General features: G+C 35.0%; 1 protein-coding gene across 2 annotated transcripts in view; it reads right to left on the bottom strand.

Annotated features, from left to right (window-relative positions):
* Positions 1 to 996: 996 nt before the first annotated feature.
* The window catches only part of Cnot4 (CCR4-NOT transcription complex subunit 4), a 34,962-nt gene continuing 10,472 nt past the window's right edge, over positions 997 to 25,486 (bottom strand). For both annotated transcript variants that reach the window (XM_089257607.1, XM_089257608.1), the window contains 9 exons: positions 18,679 to 18,837; positions 18,466 to 18,501; positions 14,011 to 14,214; positions 11,301 to 11,582; positions 11,183 to 11,244; positions 7,946 to 8,024; positions 1,684 to 2,088; positions 1,302 to 1,454; positions 997 to 1,241 (listed from right to left, as the gene is read on the bottom strand). In XM_089257607.1, the coding sequence (XP_089113733.1) occupies positions 1,096 to 1,241; positions 1,302 to 1,454; positions 1,684 to 2,088; positions 7,946 to 8,024; positions 11,183 to 11,244; positions 11,301 to 11,582; positions 14,011 to 14,214; positions 18,466 to 18,501; positions 18,679 to 18,837 (1,526 nt within the window). In that variant the 3' untranslated portion in view covers positions 997 to 1,095. The remainder of the gene's footprint in view (positions 1,242 to 1,301; positions 1,455 to 1,683; positions 2,089 to 7,945; positions 8,025 to 11,182; positions 11,245 to 11,300; positions 11,583 to 14,010; positions 14,215 to 18,465; positions 18,502 to 18,678; positions 18,838 to 25,486) is intronic.

The raw sequence follows: 25,486 nt of genomic DNA, 5'->3' as shown, positions 1-25,486 counted from the left end.
GATGGATGCCACGTCGATTTTTTCAGGGACGAATCGCTGCTTCTGGCACGTATTTCAGCCATACGTGCATCAATTCTGCTCTGCATTACTGCCTTAATCCTTTCGGATTCAGCTGCTAGGCTGTCAGTGTTCATCGCTCTTTTATTTACTTCGCCCTAGAAGTATGCTATATTTCTTGCGAAAGCCCAGCTAATTTGCTCAGCTGTTTTGAGCGTGGCCGCCGGTGTGTGGCCGGGGCTCCACTTTGCAATTTCGCTGGCACAAAAGTAGTTTTGACGACTTTGGACGTTTCTACGATCACCGTGTCTTACTGAAGACACTGCAGCAGCACTTCGACACTGTTAGGAGGTTTGTGGTATATTTGTATCAAGATTTCTTTAACTTTACTTTACTTTTGCAGAACGCGTATGTACACTTGGAGGGCTTACACACGAGTGCTTCATTTGTCTATTTATGCATGTTATGTTTATTTATCTTTTCACAGCTGCTAACAGCTGAGTGAACACTATTGATGCTAGAGACCTCAAGTTTGGTATAAATACGCAGGTTGACTTCCGAAAACGAAAAATCTTTAGCCCGCAAAAGTTTATATCTCTTAAAGTATAAGAGCTACAAGCTTTAAATTTGGATAGTTAAGTAACTAGTAGCCTTCTCTATCGATTCCTCTAAAAATATTTTTACGCCCCTTTAGGAGCGTGATATATTGTAAAATACCATGCGATTTTCTCCTTATTGGAGCGTAAGCATCCAAATTTTGCAGATAGGTTGTTTTATGAACTGGCCAAAAATGAATGAATTTATATTTTGAATAATGTCTTTTATAGACTGCGTATATTTACGAGTATATTTATTGGCGTACAGTTGTTTTTACTGAAAAACGTTTTAATTTAGATAGCCCTGATGGTTTTAATATTACTACCATGACTTATATAAAGATGAGCTGAAATCGTTTATTTTTGGTTTGGTATTATAAATACTGAAATAAAAAGACCGACGTGCGTTGATTTTTATATTTGATTTTTTACAATGTATGTATTACAATAGTGTATTAAAAGTAGTACAGGTAAACCAATCAATAATAATCGGATACAATATTTAAACAAATTGGCGGTTTTTCAAGAACTCCAGCATTCCTTGAACATTTGAATTAACCTGTGTTTGAGGTGTAGACTGCCCATTGATCATATTACTGGTCATGTTCATACCAGGAATCACTTGTTGGGATTGATTGCTGAACCCTCCTATGCAACAAATAATAATAATTTATCTATAAACTATATCAAGCATAATTCTTATTTTACCTTGTCCGTTTTGGTGTTGATTTTGAGCCAAATGTTGCAGAAATATATCTTGTTGATGCTGGTGAGCCATTTGAGCTTGATGGGGAAAAGACGAGTACTGCCTAAATGATAATATAGCTGGGTCCATTGCAGTCCAGTCACTGCTACTATATACTAAAAAAAAAAGTTATGATTTGTCTTATTTGAAGTTACTTCATATTTTAATATCTTTTAACTGTGGAAAATAAGAGTTGATTTTCAGTATAGTAGGACAACTATCTAATTAATGTTATTCATATTTAAAAATTTTATTTATTCAAACTGTTAAAATTTCGTTAAAGATGTTAAAAACCAAATTTTCAAATTACTTTTTATTCATTAAATAACATTGAAGTTTATTTACCTTTATTTTGGATGCTAGCTTGTGCAAGTTGATGCTGTAAATGGGAGTCATTTATCGGTGTTCCTTGGGGTTGGTGTAATGTTGACAAATGCGAGCTCCAGTTAGTTGCCAACGGATGTTGCTCGACTTGCGCAGTACTATTTCCAAACGAGCTGCTTGACATATTAATAAGAGGAAAAATTTTACTCGAGTGTACTTTGGTTGCACCGTCAAATCCTAATAAATTCATATGATTAAACCCAGGTGGGGGCATTCGGGTGCGTTGCATGTTATCATGAATTTGATGAGGAAGTTGTGTTTGCTGTTGTACTTTTGGTCCAACAATTCCATTTACATTCTGTTGAACTACTTCATTTTCCATAAGTTCAGCAAACCCTTTTTGTGTTTCAATAAACGGATCGAAACCTAAAATAATAAAAAATAGCACAAAAATTTGTATATTTATACACGTATAGAAAAAACTTGACGCTGCAGAATGTCCATTTGATTTAACGTTTTGTTAAACTTATTTGTGACTTAATGATTTTGAATTAGATATTCTACTACCAGCTTAATTTTACTCAATATACACTGCGAGTCATCAGGTTAGCGCTTCTTTACACTCAACCTCAAAGCTAAATAAAATCTAAAGCATCAGAGCTCCATCTTAAAATATTTAAAATTACTTTAAAAAATTATTTAGAAATGGAATTTTAAAGTTGGATTTATGGATATGGTTGACCATGCGTGCTCAATACCTTTGATTACCCCTGTCTTTGTACTGTACTGCTTTTCAGAGTAATACACTTTCCTGACCAACCAGACGTTTCCAATAATATTAAGGTCGGGTGAGTATGGTAGCCACTCCATGAAGGCAGTCTGAATCGGAACACTATCATGCTGGAAAATCTACTGCAGGTTTTCAGACAGGTTTCAAAAACGAGGAACAGCAGTTTTAGTTTCGTCATTATAGTCCTGTGCGTTCATGCGCGATGTCAAAAATTGAAGCTTACAAGTGCTTTTGTGAGATATTGTTACCTACACCAATGCCACACCACTTGCCGCACGGCTTGGCAACCGTTCCAAATAATGTTCTTCTATGCGTAGGTCATGGATATACTAATTATAGAGATCTGGTCCATCTAAATTAAATTTTTTCTTATCAGAAAAGACAACATGATGCCATTGGGTAGACCACGCCATGTTCACACGGACTAAATTAATGCGTATTTCTTTTCTCAGCATATTGACTGGAGTCTTTTTTCATACCCCTGAACCCATTGAAAATGGTTTTGTTAAAATGTATGCAACAAGCAGGAGGCGTGGCAGACCCCACAAAGTATATATATTTTTGATCAGCGACGAGCTGAGTCCGTCCGTCGGCTGAACGCGTCGATCTCAGAAGATATAAGAGCTACAGACTTTAACTTTTGATTAGAATGTCCGTATATATCGCGCAGATATCGAGCTTATCACAAAAATTGATAACTCATCCCGTTATTTTTATCGATAAAAACTTGATAGAAAATTATTAATTGATTAAAATTATATCTCCTACATCTTTTAAGCTAGAGTCTCCATTAAGATGAATTTTATACAATTTCGATTTTTCTTATGCTTCGCTACATACATTTAAGCATTATGATTACGTTCTAATAGTATCATTATCTGTCAGTCCATCCGTATGTATGAACACGTCAATCTCAAGATATAAGAGCTAGAGACTTGAAATTATTTCCTTGGTCCGTGTATATCACTCGCATATCAAGTATTTCTATAAAAATCGATAACTATTCCCGATATTTTATTATCGATTAAAAAACTGATTGAAAGCTAGTTTTCTAATTATATCTCCTACACCTTTAGAGATAGACCTTCCATTTTAAATGTGGACTTATGTGTATTTAATATAATTTCAGTTTTTGTTGTAATTTATCCCCTAGCCCCTATATCCACCAGTACTTGAAATTAAGTTATTCATCAAATAAATTCTTATGATATTGCCCACATTGCAGCGCAGCCCAAGCGCAGTCGCTGCTTACGGAGCAGTTAGAAGAGCGCGTTCTAATACGTGCGTGTGTATGTATGTGTGCCGAAAAGAAGTGCAGAGTGATTAGAATATCTAATTGGAGGGTTCAGGGTATCTCCTAGTCGAGCACTTTGGTATTGGCAATTGGTTTTCTGTTTTTTCCCTACTTTTCAGCAACTTTATGGTATTAATTTTTATGGTCGTTGGTTTTTAAACCAAAGATAAAACTGTTTCTTTACCCATACTAAAAATATATTTAAAGATATTGAATAGCAGCTCAAAGGCTGCATACAAAATTTGATGAACGTAATGCCAAAAATAGGAAAGATAATGATAATTGTATTGCAAAGCGCACGCATTATTTTGTGAAAATAAGGAATAAAAAACAACGGGTTTTTTCTCTCTTTTTATGAGAGACATCTCATACGAAATAATAAAATAAAAAAAAATCTAAGAAGTGCCGTGCAATAGGCAAAAAGAAAAAAGTTAAAGAAAATGAGTGTAAGAGGAGGGGGACCTAACCTGATGAAGCGCAGAGTATAAGCGACTGACCTTAACATAATTTGGTAAAAAAATACACAATTCGGGACGTAAACCCTAGGATAATTTAATTAATATAATTTGGTAAAATTTCAAAAATATTTAAAATAAAGATTAAACACCTACGAAACTTAATACACAATTCGGGCTGTAGCACTAAGGATAATTTTTATAACTGAATTTTAATAAGCTTACACTACTACTTACACTACTTCCATATCGGAAAATGCATTTTCTGATTTGCCAAGCCTCTAATCGGGAAAATGTTCATACTTTATAAATCTGAGATATACACGAGTATGTGTTCCGAATTTCAAGTCTCTAGCTTTATTAGCGTCTGAGCTTTTATACCGACAGACGGACGGACATTAGATATCGGAGGACAGACGGACAGAGCTATATCGACTCAGCTCATTGTCCTAATCAAGAATATATATACTTTATGCGATGATTCCTTCCGCCTGTTACATACTTTTTCACAAAAATATTTTACCCTGATTTCCCATTTTCAATGGGGTCAGGGTGTAATAAGAAAGCTCTAGTCGAGACTGCTCGAGCTAGTGAGCTGTGATTTGTTGATCGACATGGCGAAGGCAAGACGAATCGGGAATTGAATTCGTTTAAACTCAAAGGGCATATCTGTTGGGATCATCGGAATCCTAGGAATAACAACTTCCTCATCTTTAAATTTTCCTTTGAGTATCGACGCGTGAATCACATTGCTCATCATTTTTCTTATCACCAAACGCGTTCCATTGCACAGTTTTGGTTGGTTTAAATTTCTAAGCATGATAACTACCGAGCCAACCTTCAGTTGTAAATTGTGCGGTGGTAAACCAGGCACGTCCAAGGAGTTCAAAAATTCAGTTGGATAATTAGTGGCTTCTTCTTCGTTTGTTACACAGTCGATAGATTTCAATGAATACAGAGTACCAACGATTTTATTTTGAATTATAAGATTAAGGTCATCCACATCGCAAAAGCAACAAATTATTTTCTTAAATGTGTACTCACGATTAAAACTTGATCCACATTTTCTAGTCTAAGAGTACACGTTACGGAACAAATGTTCATCCACATCTTTATTTTTAGCCGCCAAAATTGCTCGCTCACTTAACCATTTAGTATTTTGGTGGAAAGCAATGATATTCGGAAATACTTTGTTGATAAGCTCATCTTTTAATGAGACGAAATTGCAAAAATTTTGAGGAACTGAAATCAAACCACTCGATTCGTCAACAGGCCATTACCGATATTCAGCAATTAGCAACTCTTATATTTACAGACAGTTGAAGTTTGGTTACATATCGCCACAGATTTGATGCTGTGAACCATTTCTTATTGCCTATTCACGGGCTACCTCTCTTTGAGAAGCATGAATTAAGGCCCTTCCTTGCTGGGAACTAACGCGGTGCCTTTCTCGGGCGATTTCTCGTTCTTCGTCAGATAATTGACTCGAGTTATTCCGTTGCCTAATTGCATTATGGGTTCGCCGGGAAAGATTAGATCTTCAAGGACGCGGCATTTTTATACCCTGAGCCCATTGAAAATGGGAAATCAGGGTATAATGGTTTTGTTAAAAGTATGTAACAGGCAGAAGGAGGCAGACCCCACAAAGTATATATATTCTTGATCAGCACGACGAGCCGAGTCGATTTGGTCCTGTCCGTCCGTCTGTCTGTCTGTCGTATGTATAAACGCGTCGATCTCAGAAGATATATAAGCTGGAGACTTCAACTTTTTTTAAAAAATAACTTTTTTTTTTAAATATAACGATAACTCATTCCGATATTTTATTTATTTATTATATTTATATTTATTTATCTATAAAACCCTTATCGAAAGTCAGTTAAAACATTATATCTCCTACATCATTATAGCTAGAGTGTCCAAATTTCAAATATATATTAAGACGTATTTTATACAATTTCGGTTTTTGTTAATATTTACCCCCCGCCCCTATATCCACCCCCTCACCCTCATCTTTGTAGAAGTTGTATATCAAATACTAGAGACTTGAGCTTCGGTATACACATACATTTATACATCATGATTACGTTCTGAAAGTTTCATTACGATCGTACGTCTAGAAATTAAATTATTCCACAAATAAGCTCTCATAATATCGCCAACACTGCAGCGCAACCCAAGCGCAATCGCCTGTATATGTGTGTGTCTGTTGTGTGTGTGCGTGTGTTTGTATGCGTGTGTGTGTGCGTGTGTATGTGCGAATTATTATTGAAATATCAGTTGCTCGAAGGGTTTAGGGGATCTCGTAGTCGAGCAGTCTCGACTAGAGCTTTCTTACTTGTTATTAATAGTAATACTGAATATGCCCTCGCACAAAACCACAAAACGATCGAGATATATAAATATATTTACTTCTATACTATTGTATAATATGAGAGCAGGACCAAAAACTGTCACTGTTATCAAGCCTACTGAGTATCAATGGAAATTTGAATCTTTAGGGAAAAAACCTCGTTTTTCAAGTATTCGTCAAATTTTTTCAGTATTTTTAAGATCTACTATCCTACTCGTAGCGGAGACAAATCCAACAAATCAAAAACCATGAAAATTGGTCCAGCAGATCTCGAGTTATAAGTGCTGGAAAACTTTTCACAACTCTCTTTGATATATATAAAATAAAAATAATAAAATAACATAATAAAAATAAAAAATAAAATAAAAAAAAAGAGAAGATTTTTTTAGGATATTGGTGTTGGCAGGCAATGGACAAGTTTGTGTTATTTTTGTGATCGCAAACCAACAGTAGGCATTGACGAAGGAGAAACACTCGTGAAAAAGACAAGGTATGGACAGTCGGAAGTATGGAAATTTGTTACTAAATTGTCTAATGGTTCAGCTAAATGCGTATAGTGTGGAAAAATGTATCTTACAAGTGGCAATACCAGTAATTTATCTGGCCACTTAAAAAGAATGTATCCGACGTTAACTGTAAGCGAGCTTCCTAAGGAAACAGGGTCTATATATATTATGTAATTTTATTAAGAATATTAACAATGAAATCATTTATAATAAAAAAATCCCGATTTTTCATCGATATATATGTTTTTGATTGAAAAACATCGATGTCGTCAAACATCGATGTATCTCCAGCACTACTTCGACAACTGATATTTCAATAATGCACACGCATTGACACAGGTATGCAAACGCACGCATAAACACGCATTGACGGCAGTGTGGGATTACCTTGAAAGTTGTATTGTTTAATAACTTTTTTTGTCGATGGACTATCTTCACAAAACGTTCTAATATTTGAAATACGCATTTTACAAATATGAGGGTAAATTTTAACAAAAATCGAAATTGTATAAAATGCATCTTAATAAATACTTAAAATTTGGATTTAGCTATGAAGACGTAGGAAATATAATTCTATAACTGATTATCGATAAAGTTTTTAATCAATATCAAAAATAACGATGAGTTATGGAGTTTTAGTGATAAACTCGATATGCGCGATATATACACAGACAGTTTAAAAAAATGTGAAGTTCCTAGCTCTTATATCATCTGAAATCGACGCGTTCAAACATACGGACAGACGGACAGGACCCATCCTCAATGGGTTAAGTGTATAACATTTGTTTAAGAAGTATGGCTTACTTATTATATCATGTACTCATAGTATTTTTTTAAAATAATTTTTGTGCAGAAAATACAGAGGAAATATAGTTAAAATCTTACCTAGGTCATCATCCACTAATGAGTTGTGTGAGAAACGATTTTGGGGTGAGTGCACGTTTGGCGGTTGGTTTATCGAAGACTGGAAATGAAAAATTATACTATTATTATTAATTTGAAAACACTTCAAAATATAATATAAAATAAAATAAATTAATACAAAAACAAGTAAGAAAACTAGTCGAAAGTGGTCGACTAGATACTACCCTGAACCAAACTAATACGGACATTTAGTATGGCTAAAATCTTAAGAAAAAATATAAGAAAAATAGAAAACTCATTTAATTAAATATATAAGCATTTTTAAACAATTAAAAAACTAGACATCAATTGCGCGCTCTGGGTTTGAACCCGAGTCTTCTCCATCGTGCGCCGCGCCGCTACTCACAACACCACCTCTCTTGTGAAAATGATGATGGCAAAACTAAAACAGGTTCACTGAAGCAGCACCATCTAGCAAAAATAAACTTAACTTGCTGTTGAGAACTCTAGAACAACAACGGCAACGTGTTTCTAAGAATATGCCAGAATAAGTTTAAATGCATGTGTGCACACATATAGGAAAACAGTTGTAGCTGCTGCACGTGCGTTTGTTAATTGACCAAACATTTTATTAGTTTGTAACGTCGATTGGCTTAACGGAATTTAATATAATTAATATTTTATTGAATATTTTACATATTTAAAAAAATGCCAAATCATTCACAATTAGTCATACTGGCATCTGACCTGAACTGGGGAATTTGCTGAATTTGGAGCCGGTATCCAGAAAATAAGACAAGAGAAATTGTATAAAAATCATCTCAAAAAATATTAAAATTTTGAGACTAGATTTAAAGATTTTTATATCTGATTTTAGGTAAGGTTTTTAATCGATAACAAAGTAACGGTACAAGTTATCGGTTTTTAGTAATAAACTCGATTTCCGCGTGGTATACACGGACCTAGCTTTTACATCTTCTGAGATCGACGCGTTGAAAAGACTGATAGACGGACAGAGCCAAATCGACTCAGCTTATTGTCCTGATCAAGAATATATATATACTTTGTAGGGTCTGCCACTCCTCTTTCTGCCTGTTACGTACATTTTAACAAAACCTATATACCTTGATTTCTTATTTTTAATGGGTTCAGGGTATAATAAGTAAGAAGACTCTAGTCGAGACTGCTCGACTAGGAGAAATCCTGAAATTATAATCACTCTACACTTCTTGTAGGCACACATACATATACACGCTAACTGCACAGTAAGCAGCGCTTGGGCTGCGCTGCAGTGTGGGCAACTTTATTAGAATTTATTTGTTGAATAATTTAATTTCTAGGTGTGCGATCTTAATGAAACTTTCAGAACTTAATCATTATGCCCAAATTTATGTACATTCCAAAGCACAAGTCTAGTATTTTAAATACGGCTTTTATAAAGATGATGCTGTTTGATATAGAGTTGGGGGTAAATTTCAACAAAAACCGAAATTATATTAGTTACTCATTCGTCTACATTTAAAATGAGCTTTCGATAAGGGTTTTAATCGATTATAAAAAATTGGGAGTAGTAATCGATTTTTAGAGAAAAAATCGATATACGCGTGACATACATAGACCTAAGAAAAACAAGTAAGAACGTTGAAGGCGGGCGTTACCGACTGCTGAATACTTATTCACACCCCATCAGCAATTTAGTGGTTAAGTTTTGCTCTAATACTGTAGAAAGTTCAGTTTTTCTCAATTTGCCACGCCCCTAATAGGCGTAGACATTTTATTTTTGGCCAGCTCATGAAACAAGCTAACCGTAACCTAGCTGAAATTAGGATGCTTACGCTCAAAATATGATGAAATTACAGGGTATTTATTTATATGCCACGCCCCTAAAGAGGCGTAACAATATTATTTAGGGTATCGATAGAGGAGGTTACTGGTAACTTTACTATCTAAATTTCCAGCTCTTATAATTTAGGAGATAAACTAAAAGGCGCAGACATAAAGTTTTTAATACATTTTTATAGAATCATAACATTAGCTCACGTGCAAAATTTTAACGTTCTAGTTTAAAAACTCTAGGAGATATAGTTTTATCCGATTTGCCACGCTCTTAATAGGCGTAGATATATCCGCCATAGCACGTGATCTTCGGTGGTCGATGCGGATTTACATTCCAAATTTCAGCTTTATAGCTCTTCCCATTTTTAATGGGTGCTCTAGATACTATTAAATTGAACAAAAAACAGTAAGAAAACTGTAGTCAATACTAGAGAGACTTCGACTACGAGATCCCATGAAGCCTTTAAGCAACTGATATTTAAATAATTATTCGCACTTTCACACACACAGGCATACGAACGCACTCATAAACACCCATTGGCAGCAGTGTGGGCTTACCTTAGAAATTGAATTGTTTAACAACTCTTCTTGTTGATAAACCATTTCATGGTAGCAGTTGATGATAAAAACGTGGATATGCATACATTTGTCAAAGCACAAATCTCTAGTATTTGAAATACGCCTAATATGCATCTAAATATGGAGACTAACGTTCAAGATGTAGGAGATATAATTGTAAAACAGATTTTCGATAGGGTTTTATCGATAACAAATAACGGGCTGAGTTATAGATTTCATTAGATCTAATGAAACATTTTTGTCAAGCTTTTTGCATTTTCTTTTTGGTAAGTTTTGGCCAGCACGCACAGAATTGTTTTCATAGTAATTGACAATTTTCTAGAATAATGTAAGTAATAAGAAAGAATGATCTAGTCGGGACGGCTCGATTACGAAATCCCCTGAACCCTTTCGAAGAATTTATTTTTAAATATTTCTTCGCGTCTTTCTGCTTAAGCAAGAAACACGCACACACACAGAGAAAACTTTTATTGTGGATAGATCTTCATGTAACTTCTAGATTGTGATTATATTATTCAAACGCGAGCATTTGCCAAAGACTAATTCTCTAGTATTTAAGGGTGTGGGGTGAATTATATCAAATCTGATACGTCCAAAGGTGTAAGAGATGTATATTTTTTAAAGCCCACATCGATACAATTTTCAATCGATAAAACGGGATTATTTTCGATTTTTTAAAGATAAACTGGTGGGGGTAAAATTTTAACAAAAATCTAAATTTTATAAAGTAAATATGAATCTATACTCCAAATTTAGTGTACGAAGATTTATGCTGGAAAGTATTTTTCTTCAATTCATGAAATTCAATATTTTCCGTTTTCATATATCATATGTAGTACTCACGGTTTTTTCAAAAGTTCCCATGAACCTCTGTTTCTGTAATTGCGCTTGTTGACTTAAAATACCTGTAATTAAAAATGTAATTATTATTATCACGCGTCATATACAAAATAATAAATACCGTTGTCAAAAACTGAAGAGTTAGGTCGGTTGTTTTCCAAAAATATAGTTAATCGATGAGAATCCACATTACTTTTCTGAGATTGTCCATTAATGTACTGTTGGTGAATCTGTTGCTGACTTTTGTGAAAGTCGAAAAACTTTGACATATTTCCAACAAAAGTATTATTTACATTCAGGGAATTTTCATCAGGCTGCTGTGTGATATGCTGTGGATGCATGGGTGCATGTGTTTGTGTTCTATTTGCATCAACATCATTACCATAGTATTGTCTGGGGAAATCTAAGAAATAGAATAAAATTATATTTTGATTTTATACAATGTGAGTTATGTCATCATTTACTTTATAATTCTCTACTTATGTATATATGTAATTGATTCAACACCTAGTGCCATGAGTGATATACGAGCTCTTTCACTCAACCTGTCTTTGGCTTAGCTTTTATGTCACTTAACTTAAATATATCGCACATTATTCATTCGAGCACAATTTCCGGAATTCAAGCAGCACTCTAGTATATAAATACAATACAAAAACAACGTAAGTACTGCCCAATTTCAGAGCGATTAATTTAATAACCATTTGGTAAAAAAAAAAAAAATAAAATTCATACACTTAAAGTTTAAAGGTTTATTTCTCAAAAAAAAAAAAAAAAAAACAAGAAAGAAAGCTCTAGTCGAGACTGCTCGACTACGAGATCCCCTGAACCCTACAAGCAACTGATATTCCAATAATAATTAGCAAACACACACGCACACACACACACACACACACGCATACAAACAAATACACGCACACACATACACATACAAACAAACACACGCGCACACACACACTCACATATACAGGCGATTGCGCTTGGGTTGCGCTGCAGTGTTGGCAATTTTAGGAGAACTTATTTGTTGAATAATTTCATTTCTAGACGTACGATCGTATTGAAACTTTCAGAAAGTAATCATAATGTTGAAATGTATAAGTATACCGAAGCACAAGTTTCTAGTATTTGATATACGACTTTTACAAAGATGAGGGAGAGGGGGTGGATTTAGGGGTGGGGGGTAAATTTAAACAAAAACCAAAATTGTTAAAATGCACCTTAATATACATTTTAAATTTGGAGACTCTAGCTTGAAAGATGTAGGAGATATAATTATTTAAGTGATCTTCGATAAGGTTTTTAATCGATAAAAAGGTATCGGAATGAGTTATCGTTTTTTAGTGATAAACTCGATATCCGCGTGATATATACGGACATTTAAAAAAAAAAGTTGAAGTCTCTAGCTTTTATAACTTCTCAGATCGACGCGTTCATACATACGGACATACGGACGGACGGACAGACAGACGGACAGGGCCAAATCGACTCACCTCTTCGCTCTGATCAAGAATATATATACTTTGTGGGGTCTTCCAAGCCTCCTTCTGCGATACATTTCAACAAAACCATTATACCCTGATTTCCCATTTTCAATGGGTTCAGGGTATAAAAATAAACAAGCTCTACTCGAGACTGCTCGACTAGGAGATACCTTGAACCCTCCTCTGATTCTGCACTTCTTTTATGCACGCACACATACATACATATGCATCCACATTCATGCATAAGCCCGCGCTCTGCTAACTGCGTAGCAAGCAGCTGCGCTGCAGAGTGGGCAATATATTTTAAGACTTTATTTGTTGAATATGCTTTTGTAGACATACAATCGTGGAAATGTATGTACATTTCAAAGCTCAAATCTCTAGTACTTGAAATACGAATATCGGATGATTTATCGAAAAAAAAAAACTAACATGTACTGCGTATGGTATACATGATAATGCACACAAAATTTTAGCTCTCTCTATATCTTCTGAGATCGACGCGTTCATACCGACAGATGGACGGATGGACGAACAAACAGACGGACAGGGCTATATCGACTCAGCTCGTCGTCCTGATCAAGAATATATATACTTTTATGGGGTCTGCGATGATTCTTTTTGCCTGTTACATACTTTTCACAAAACAAAAATTATACCCTGATTTCCCATTTTAAAGGTTCAGGGTATAAAAACAAGTAAGAAAGGTCTAGTAGAGAGTGCTCGACTACGAGATTCCCTGAACCCTTCAAGAAGCTGATGTTTCAATAATAATTCGCATACACGAATGCACACACACACACACACACACACACACAATTTATTTGTTGATTAATTTAATTTCTAGAGATACAATCTTAATGAAACTTTCGGAACGTAGGTTGTATTTGAAATACGCCTTTTACAAATATGAGTGTGAAGGGGCAGATATAGACATAGGGGTGGCGAATAAATTTTAACAAAACCAAAATTGTATAAAGAGCATCTTAATGTATATTTATTTATTTGGCGACTCTAGCTTTAAAAATGTAGCAGATATATACTGATTTTCGATTTGTTAAATCGATAAACAACAATAACGGAAAAAGTCATCGATTTTTGAATCAAAACTCGATATTCGTGTGGTATACACGAAACCTAGAAACAAATTTCCAATCCCCAGCTCTCATATCTTCTGAGATCGATGCGTTCAAGCATACGGACAGTCGGATGGACGGATGGACCATTATACTCTGATTTCCAATTTTCAGTAAGTTCAAGTAAACGGTTGACATTATACCCATTCCTCATTTTTAATGGGTTTACAGTGGTACAAAGTTATGAAATGTTTATTTGGTATAAATACTCTACCAGTGTGTGTAGTTTGTGGAATTCCATTAGTTAATAAACTGCTTCGCTTTTGTAATTCGTGAACACGTAAAAATTCTTCTTGTTGTTTTAGTACTTGTTGGTGATGATGTTGCTGCTGCATTTGAAGTTGTTGTTGCTGTAGCACCTGTTCTTCTACCTGTCGGTTGTTGCGTAACATTAAGTTTTTAAAGGCATCCTCCCATTCTGAAAAGAGACATATAATTACACTCATGATGAAAAAATACGTACACCAAAATAATTTCAGAAATTCTGTCTAAAAAATTTATTTTTTTATATATTAAAAAAAAAAAAAAAAAAATGAGAAGGATCTAGTCGAGACTGCTCGACTAGGAGATACCCTGAGCTCTCCAAACTAATACTTTAACCAATCTTCGCTTCTTTTATTTACACATACACATGTATCCACACTCAGTATGAGCTCGCGCTCTGTTAACTGCGCCTAACGCAGCGACTGCGCGAGAGAACTTATTTGTTGAATAATTAAATTTCTAGATGTACAATCTTAATGAAACTTTCAGAGTGTATGCTCAAGTGTATGTACATTCCAAAGCAAAATTGTCTAGTATTTAAAATACTTTTTTTTCCTTCGGGGCGAAGAAGATGTGGTTTCCAAAATCTGTAAATTATAAAATGTTTGTATTCATTATATGTATACTAGCTGGCCTGGCAAACGTTGCATTGCCCTATCCATTATTTCTAGGTAAAAAATTGTTGAAAGCTATGTTGCTCAGGTTGGGATACACTCTGATTATCTTATTAATCCGATTTTCATTCAAGCACGTTGTGGTAAACGACATTCTTTGTTTTTTGGAAAGGTGCAAGAAAAAATAATGCGGATGGTTTGCCAACACGTGAGCATGTCACGTACAATTGACCTTGAGAAAAACACGCATTTCTAGATTGAGGCCACACATAGTCAAAGATTGGCCCTGTGATTTGTTGATCGTCATGGCGAAGGCAAGACGAATCGGGAATTGAATTCGTTTAAACTCAAAGGGCATATCTGTTGGGATCATCGGAATCCTAGGAATAACAACTTCCTCATCTTTAAATTTTCCTTTGAGTATCGACGCGTGAATCACATTGCTCATCAGTTTTCTTATCACCAAACGCGTTCCATTGCACAGTTTTGGTTGGTTTAAATTTCTAAGCATTATAACTACCGAGCCAACCTTCAGTTGTAAGTTGTGCGGTGGTAAACCAGGCACGTCCAAGGAGTTCAAAAATTCAGTTGGATAATTAGTGGCTTCTTCTTCGATTGTTACACAGTCGATAGATTTCAATGAATACAGAGTACCAACGATTTTATTTTGAATTATAAGATTAAGGTCATCCACATCGCAAAAGCAACAAATTATTTTCTTAAATGTGTACTCACGATTAAAACTTGATCCACATTTTCTAGTCTAAGAGTACACGTTACGGAACGAATGTTCATCCACATCTTTATTTTTAGCCGCCAAATTGCTCGCTCACTTAACCATTCAGTAATTTTGTGGAAAGCAATGATATTCCGAAATACTTTGTTGATAAGCTCATCTTTTATTTATTATTTATTATTATTTAGATATATAAATATGAATAATTTACACAAATTAATGTCTGAGACAAACACATTTTTTTTTTTTTATAAAATTAGCTTTTCTATGAATAGTCAGTTTCGCCTAAGGCTGTGCCGTAGACTGACTGACAACATTTGTTTATTTACTTCTATACTATTGTATAATATGAGAGCAGGACCGAAAACTGTCACTGTTATCAAGACTAATAAGTATCAATAGAAATTTCAATCTTTAGGGAAAAAAACGCGTTTTTCAAGTATTCGTGAAATTTTTTCAGTATTTTTAAGATCTACTATCCTACTCGCAGCGGAGACAAATCCTATAAATCAAAAACCATGAAAATTGGTCCAGCAGATCTCGAGTTATAAGTGCTGGAAAACTTTTCACAACTCTCTTTTATATATATAGATACCCAGTAAATCTGACGTCTCCAAGTCTAAAAGTGTTTAAATGAGGCTAAAAAACAAGTAAAAACGTTGCAGTCGGGCGTTACAGACAGCGGAATACTCACACCTCATCAGCAATTTAGTAGTTAAGTTTAGCTCTAATACTGCAGAAAATTCAGTTTTTTTCGATTTGCCATGCCCCTACTGGGCGTAGACACTTCATTTTTGACCAGCTCATAGAACAAGTCAACGGTAACCTAGTTGCGAAAATAGGATTCTTACACTCCAAAAATACAAAAACACAGGGCTTTTTTCGATATGCATTGCCCCTAAAGAGGCGTAACAATATTATTTGGTGAATCGATAGAGGAGGTTACTAGTAACTTAACTATCCGAATTTGACGCTTCTAGCTTTTATACTTTAGGAGATATATATAGGAGATATTGCGGTTTGCCACACCCTATTTGGGCGGAAATATATCCAACAATGCTTTTTCGCCTTGGTAGGTCAGCCCGAGTATATATACCAAATTTGAGGTCTCTAGCATCAATAGAGTCCAAAATATAGCAGAATTTGAGAAATCACAATATCTTCAGGTCCGATTTGCCACGGCCTTTTCATTAATCTTTATAGAAGAGACTGCTCGACTAGGAGATACCCTGAACCCTCAAAGCTGATATTCTAAATATTCTGCAGTTCTTTCATACACACATACACGTGAATCCACAAGCACGCATAAGCCCGCGCTCTGCTAACTGGGCTTGGGCTGGGGGCGCGTAAATCTGTACATTATAAAATCTTCGCATAAATTAAATATAATAATATTTAATAGTATTCAAATTAGGCTGAAAAAAAGTTATCGAATGAGTTATCGAAAAAATATAATAAACTTGTACTGCGTAAGGTATACACGAGTATGCATGCAAAATTTAAGACGGACAAGAATAGAGTCTGAGCATCAGCAAATTGTTTCAAGGCAAACTTTAAAATGAAATCTTTTCAAAAATTAATCAATTTGAACATACCTAATAAAATACATATGTAAATTATCAGCAATTTAGCAAAAACCCTTGAAAAGGGTGAGGGGGTTGATATAGGGGTGGGAAGTAAATTTAAGAATGTAAAGATGTAGGAGATATAATTTTGAACTGATTTTCGAGCAGTTTTTATCGATAAGAAATCGGAATGAGTTATCGTTTTTTAGTGAAGTGCTCGATATGCGCGCTTTACATTCTGTCAAAAAAGTTCCCGGAAATTCTAATTTTACATGTTCCCTTTGAGAATATTTCTAAAAAAATTTTCCCAGGTTGGCACAGCTGTCAGCCACTATTCTGTAAATTTTTATTGCTACGTCATTTAGTTTGGTTACGGCGTCATCAGGAACCAGTCAATTTTTGCGTGCGTTGCGATTTTTACTATGAATAAAAATATCGAACAAAAACCATTTCGAAAACTCCAGTTTACAATTGGTATAAATAGTTAAAAGCGGTGCGAAAATAAGTGAACGATTTACTACGTCCAGGACGAACTTCGACCTGTCGACTGAAGAATTCGTGATGTTCATTCGGAATTCTTACCAGAGGGCCAAACCGTCAATAAAGAATATTATCTTGGCGTCATGAGCCTTTTAAGAGAGAATGGTCGTAGCGAAGACCAGATTTGTGACGGAACAACAGTTGGATTTTGCACAACGATAATGAACCAGCGCACAAAGCGATCATTGTGAACGAGTTTTCGAAATGAAAGTCATCAAATATCATCGAACAACCACCGGACTCTCCACATATGGCTCCGTGTGTTTTTTTCCTGTTTCCAAAACTCAAATTTCCACTTCATGGAACCCGTTTTGATAGCATTGAAGACTTCAAACCTAATTCGCAACGAGAATTGAGGGCAATCCCGTAATATAGCTTTAAAAAGGGTTTCGATTATTGGATTGTTCGTTGGAAGAAGTGTGCTGTCTCAGAAGGGATATAATAAATTTAGATGATTGAGAAGTTGTTTGGGTTTTATTTAAAATTTCCGGGTACTAATATGACAGAATGTATATACGGACATTTAAAAATATTTTGAAGTCTTTAGCGTTTATATATGTTCTGAGATCCACACGTTTATACATACGAACATACAGACGGACAGGGCCAAATAGACTCAGCTTGTCACCCTGATCAAAAATATATATAATTTGTGGGGTTTGCCACGCCTCCTTCTGCTTGTTATATAGTTATATAATTTTATAACTGATTTTCGAAAAGGATTTTTATCGATAACAAAATAACGGGATGAGTTATCGATTTTTAGTGATAAGCTCGATATGCGCGCGTTATATACGGACACTTAAAAGTCGTTGCCCTGATCAAGAATGTATATATTTTGTGCCTGTTACATACATTTTAACAAAACCATTATACCCTGATTTCCCATTTTCAATGGGTTCAGGGTATAAAAAAAAGATAAAATAAAACAAATACAAAATTATAATTACCATTTGTGTTGACAGCATTTTGGTATCCATCAATGCCTTATTGATTTAATACGCCAGGGAATTCGTCGTATTGTCCCAAGTGGAACATAAAAGAAATTGAAATCATGCCATAAACGTTTTTTAGAATATTAAATATTCAGTATACTGATATGAAGTTATCGTAGTAAATAAAGTATTTACTCTACAACTTATTTTTAATATAATTTATTTTACCATTGAGCAAATCTGGCAAATGGGGATTTGTTACGCTGTTCATTTGCGGCTGCCTTACATCCCCCTCCACTTTATTCCTCAACAGCACCGATTGTTGCAAAGTAGGAGACGACGAGAAAAAGCTGTTGCTATCATCAAACATAAGCTTACACGTGGACTCTGAAATAATAAATAAAATTAAGGAGTTAGACACATCATTCCATTGAAAATAGCACGCCGCTTGATTGTTAAAATGTGCTTTTTAAACTCTTTAAATTTTTTTTTATTGTCTTTTATTTGTAGTCAGACAAGAAATATGCTATACCCACTCATATTTGCAAACACGCATAGACTGCAAAGGGAGCTTACAACAAAAATTCTTCATAAAACTATGATAGTTCAAATGTACAGTGACGAGCAAAACTATAACACGAAGTTAATGTTGCAACTTCAAGGGCCTGTATTTTCGCTTCTACTCTATGGATGTTCAAGATCTTAATTTTATTTGATTAGTATGATATTTCTCTGAAAATTATTCGGTTGGTTGAAAGAATTATAAGAGTAAACAAGAAAGAAAGCTCTAGTCGAGACTGCTCGACTACGAGATCCCCTGAACCCTACAAGCAACTGATATTTCAATATTAATTAGCAAACACACACGCACACACACACGCATATAAACAAACACACGCACACACACACGCATACAAACAAACACACGCACACACATACACATACAAACAAACACACGCATACACACAGACTCACATATACAGGCGATTGCGCTAGGGTTGCGCTGTAGTGGTGGCAATATTATGAGAACTTATTTGTAGAATAATTTAATTTCTAGATGTACGATCGTAATGAAACTTTCAGAACGTAATCATAATTTAAAAATGTATGCGTATACCGAAGCACAAGTCTCTAGTATTTGATATACGACTTTTACAAAGATGAGGGTGAGGGGGTGAATTTAGAGGTGGGGGGTAAATTTTAACAAAAACCGAAATTGTATAAAATACATCTTAATATACATTTTGGAGACAATTTGAAGACTCTAGCTTGAAAGATGTAGGAGATATAATTTTTTAAGTCATCTTCGGTAAGGTTTTTTATCGATAAAAAAGTATCGGAATGAGTTATCGTTTTTTTAGTGATAATATACGGACATTTTAAAAAAAGTTGAAGTCTCTAGCTCTTATATCTTCTGAGATCGACGCGTTCATACATACGGACGGACGGACGGACAGACAGACGGACAGGGCCAAATCGACTCAGCTTGTCGCCCTGATCAAGAATATATATACTTTGTGGGGTCTGCCACGCCTCCTTCTGCCTGTTACATACTTTTAACAAAACCATTATACCCTGATTTCCCATTATCAATGGGTTCAGGGTATAAAAATATAAAAAAAGTCAAATGTTACTTTTTTTTAATTATGTTACACTTTTTATAATTAATTTCTTTTTTTGAGTCCATTTGCGCTCTGCAACGTCGCGCCATTTCAGGAGGATTCGCGCAACAATTCTCCTTGTTCCTCTCCCACAGCTCTATCATTTCTCTTGGAGCCAACCATAACTCGCAGGCTGCGATTTCACATGACTCCATGAATTTTCAATAAAATTCATGTCTGAAGATACCTCAGGACACTTCATGCACTTGAATCCTTTCAATATTACCTACTTTTTTACCAAATAGGACGTGTTCTTTGAACCATTGCTTTGCATTTTCCGGTTGTAAAACTCAGATGTTGACTTAATTTTCCAAATTCTTTTGTAGAATGGTCAGGCATTACTCCTAAAATGTTATTCCATCGATTAAAATTAAGGGTTCAACACAGTCTTTGTAAATGCGCCCCTAAACCATAAAAAAGCAGCCACCGCGCTCGACAGTTTGTCATATTGTGCTGCTACAGACAACAAACTGAGCTCTGGAATCTCTAGACCAATGCATGGAGTCATGTGAAATCGCAGCCTGCGAATTATGGTTGGCTCCAAGAGAAATGATAGAGCTGTGGGAGAGGAACAAAAACAATTGGTGCGCGAATCCTCCTGAAAGGGCGCGACGTTGCAGAGGGCAAATGGTATTAATGAACTCAAAAAAAAAAAGGGCCATAGATTCATTATTAATAAATATATTTGTTAGATATGACCGGATTGCAACAGTGTAACATTGAACTTTTTTATATTTTTTATTCTTACTAGCTAGCCCGGCAAACGTTGCATTGCCCTATCCATTATTTCTAGTTAAAAAATTGTTAAAAGCTATGTTGCTCAGGTTGGGATACACTCTGGATTAATTTATTAATGGGATTTTCATTCAAGCACCTAGTAGTAAACGATATTCTTTGTTTTTTGGTCAGGTGCAAGCACAAATAAGGCGGATGATTTGCCAACACGTGACCATGAGAAAAACACGCATTTTCTAGATTAAGGCCACAAATAGTCAAAGATTGGTCGAGCAGTCTCGACTAGTCTTCTTACTTGTTATTAATAGTAATACTGAATATGCCCTCGCACAAAACCACATAAAACAATCAATAAATATAAATATAAATAATTTACACAAATTTATGATTGAGACAAACAATTACTAGAACTTTCGAGATTATTTAGCTTCTGTATGCACGCGTATTATTTTTATCAAATGTGCTTCTTTATGAATAGCCAGGTTTGCCTGAGGCTGTGCCGTTTGTTTATTTACTTCTATACTATTATTACATAAGAGCAGGACCGAAAACTGTCACTGTTATCAAGCCTACTGAGTATCAATGGAAATTTGAATCTTTAGGGAAAAAACCGCGTTTTTCAAGTATTCGTCAAGTTTTTTAAGTATTTTTAAGGTCTATTATCCTACTAGTGGCGGAGACGAATCCAACAAATCAAAAACCATGAAAATTAGTCCAGCAGATCTCGAGTTATAAGTGATGGAACACTTTTATACAACTTTCTTTTATATATATATAGAAGATAGAAGATAGCTACCCAGCCAACCGAATGATTTCAAATTTTCAGAAAAGACAGCTAAATAATCAAATAAAATTAACATCTTGAACTCCCATAGAGTAAAAGCGAAAATGCAATGATTTTTTGAGTCTTTCTGCTTACACAAGAAACACACACTCACACAGGAAAACATAGGAATGAAAGCAAAAACACGCATTGGCTGGAGTGTAGGCTTACAATGGAAACTAAATTGCTTAATAACTTTTCTTGTTGATGAACTATGCTCATGAAACTAATTAAGTTATTAATTTACGACTAGAGCTTTCTTATTTGTTTAACTTAACTCTTGCTTCATGCATTCTTAAAGAAAATGAATAACAGAAACATTGAGAATAAATAACAAGAAACATACAATATATATCCAAAGAAAATCAAGTAAGAGCGTTGCAGTCGGGCGTTACCAACTTCACCTCATCAGCAATTTAGTAGCTAAGTTTTGCTCAAATACTGTAGAAAGTTCAGTTTTTGCGATTTACCACTTCCCTACTGGGCGTAGACACTTCATTTTTGGTCAGCTTGCAGAACAAGCTAACGGTAACCTAGCTGCAAAATTACGCTCAAAAAATTAAAAAATTACAGGGTACTTTTTTTTATAGTCCACGCAGCTAAAGAGGCGTAACCATATTATTTGGGGAATCGATAGAGGAGGTTACTGGTAACTTAACTAACCAAATTTGAAGCTCCTAGCTCATATACTTTAGGAGATATACATAGGAGATATTGCGGTTGGCCACGCCCCATTTGGGCGGGGATAAATCCATTATAGCTTGTTGGAATTGAGAGGACAACTTGCGTATATATACCAAATTTCAGGCCTCTAGCATCAATAGTGCCTAAAATATAGCAGAATTTGATCATCACTATATAACAGGCGTAGATATATAATTTTTCCACCCATCTCTAAAGAATCGAAGCATTAGCTCACGTGCAATTTTAGCATTCTAGATTTACAGCTTTGGGAGATACAGTTTTATTCGATTTGCTGGTGTTCTTTGGTGGTCGACGCGGATCTACATACCAAATTTCAGCTTTCTAGCCCTTCAACTAACATGATTTCTGGTATATCGGAAAATGAATTTTCCAATTTAATACTTTATAAAATTTTAATATTTCAAGTCTCTAGCTTCAATAGCGCCGAAATAGACTGCGTTTACAGACGGACAGGCGGATGGACAGCAAGACGGACATTGAATTCGTGAATGAGTATAGTAGAGTAAGAAGGCTGTAGTCGACTGTTCGGCTAGGAAGATAAAACCTGAAAACTTCAATCTGATATTCGAATCATGCATGCATCCGCACGCACGTATAAGAACGCGCTCTGCTAAATGCGTAGTAAGCAGCGACTGCGCTTGGGCTGCGCTGCAGTGTGGACGATATTATGAGAAATTATTTGTTGAATAATTTCTTTTGTAGACATACAATCTTGATTAAACTTTCAGAACGTAAAAGTCTCTAGTACATGAATTATGTTTTTTACAAATTTGGGGCGAAAAAAAATCTGTGAATTGTATAATATTTTTATGTATTGTATATTCGCAATAAATCTCCAGGTCTAAAAGTATTCAAATGAGGCTGAAAAAAACAAAAGAAACTTTTCAATTATTCTCAATAAAAATTTATCGAATAAGTGATCGAAAAAATAAGGCAAACTTGTACTGCGTATGGTATACACGAGTATGTATGCCAAATTTAAGCTCTCTAGCTTTTGCATCTTCTGAGATCGACGCACTCATACGAACGGACTAATACTAAATGCAAACATTATATGAAATACAACGGAAAAAAGCTAAGGGGATATCAAAATTATTCGTCATTCGTTTTGATTAGGTCTTGGAATCAATACCTAATCAAAATTTGAATTTTCGCAATGTCTTGTAAACATAAACAAACGGCGCTCTTAATAGTTAATAAGTTTCTATTAATTTAATCCTTTGCATTTTGTCATTCTCATTCGCTGTTAGTTTACTCATTACTTCTATTTTTTAAAGTATGTACTAAAATGTCTTTCTTCGTGAAACGCCTACATATTTGTCGCTGTCGCATCGAAATTACTTTTCCTAAACAGCTACCACAGACAGATTAATAAATAATAAGCTAATTACATCGTATTGGCTTTTATTTGTGCCTTCGTTAATGATTGGAGCCAGAGTTACTGAAAAAGCTCGGTTGCTTCAAACACATACCAATGACAATTTGATACAATAAGTGTATTTTAATTATATCAAATGAAACACCATCACAGTTTATAATTAATTCGGCAGAAAAATAAAATAGATTGGAACTACACGTCTTTGGACGGGATCGTTCACAAATTCTTAAGACAGTGGAAGACAACCCACACAAAAGTCCCAGGGACTTGGGCGACGGAAATTAAATTAAACATTCAAAAGACAGCGTGCCTCGAGACTGTACAAAAAGTTCTTAGTTTACATTTATTTAAATGCTTATCACATGTGGCAAGAAATAAACCGTTGCTGTCTGTTGTAAATATTAAGACCTTCGCAAAACTCCATATTCACTTTCCTTCTGACTTGCGGAATAACGTAATCTTTTGCGACGAGACAGATAATGTTATTCTATAATGATAGCCCTGGAAAAGTTTGGCAGAAAACATTGTGCCCACTGTTAAGATAGGCAAGCTTTTAGTCATGGCCATGTGCTGTATTTCTTTGAAAAAAGTGCTGTCTCACTTGGATGCTTTATAATTGCAGAAAAGCTATTGACACCCCACCCAAGAGCCCGAAATAAAGAAAAAAAGCAGCTAAGCGATGCCCTAAGACAGAAAACGAGTGATCAAGCATTAAACTTACATACGAATATAGACAATATTCGATAATATGTACAGCTGCGAAAAATAAAATAGCACCACTTGCATATTCAGAGTTTGAGGAGTTCTCCTGGACACATTTATCAATGTATTGATGTAATTTTTTCACTCAGATAAGCAGAAATGAATTAGTTATTACGGCAAAAAAGAATTATCACAAAAATATTCATAGTTTTTATATAATTCAAAAAATTCTCAAAAAAGCCGAAAAAATGCCGAAAAAAATAATAGCACCACTTTTTCATTTTGCGCTAAAAATTATTTAAAAAACAAGTAAGAAAGCTCTAGTCGAGACTGCTCGACTACGAGATCCCCTGAACCCTACAAGCAACTGATATTCAATAATAGTTAGCACACACACACGCACACGCAAACACACACACGCATACAAACAAATACACGCACACACATACACATACAAACAAACACACGCGCATACACACACTCACATATACAGGCGATTGCGCTTGGGTTGCGCTGCAGTGTTGGCGATATTATGAGAACTTATTCGTTGAATAATTTAATTTCTATACGTACGATCGTAATGAAAATTGCAGAACGTAATCATGATGTTTAAATGTATGTGTATACCGAAGCACAAGTCTCTAGTATTTGATATACGACTATTACAAAGATGATGGTGAGGGGGTGGATTAAGGGGTGGGGGGTAAATTTTAACAAAAACCGAAATTGTCTAAAATACATCTTAATATACATTTTAAATTTGGAGACTCTAGCTTGAAAGATGTAGGAGATATAATTTTTAAAGTGATCTTCGATAAGGTTTTTTATCGATAAAAAAGTATCGGAATGAGTTATCGTTTTTTAGTGATAAACTCGATATCCGCGTGATATATACGGACATTTTAAAAAAAAGTTGAAGTCTCTAGCTCTTATATCTTCTGAAATCGACGCGTTCAAACATACGGACGGACGGACGGACGGACGGACGGACGGACGGACAGACAGACGGACAGGGCTAAATCGACTCAGCTC

Source organism: Drosophila navojoa, chromosome 3, assembly GCF_054131105.1.
Source record: "Drosophila navojoa isolate 15081-1374.11 chromosome 3, UAZ_NAV_1.0, whole genome shotgun sequence".
NCBI lineage: Eukaryota > Metazoa > Arthropoda > Insecta > Diptera > Drosophilidae > Drosophila > Drosophila navojoa.
The sequence above is the reverse complement of the archived record's forward strand: the minus strand, read 5'-3'. Positions and strand labels throughout refer to the sequence as shown.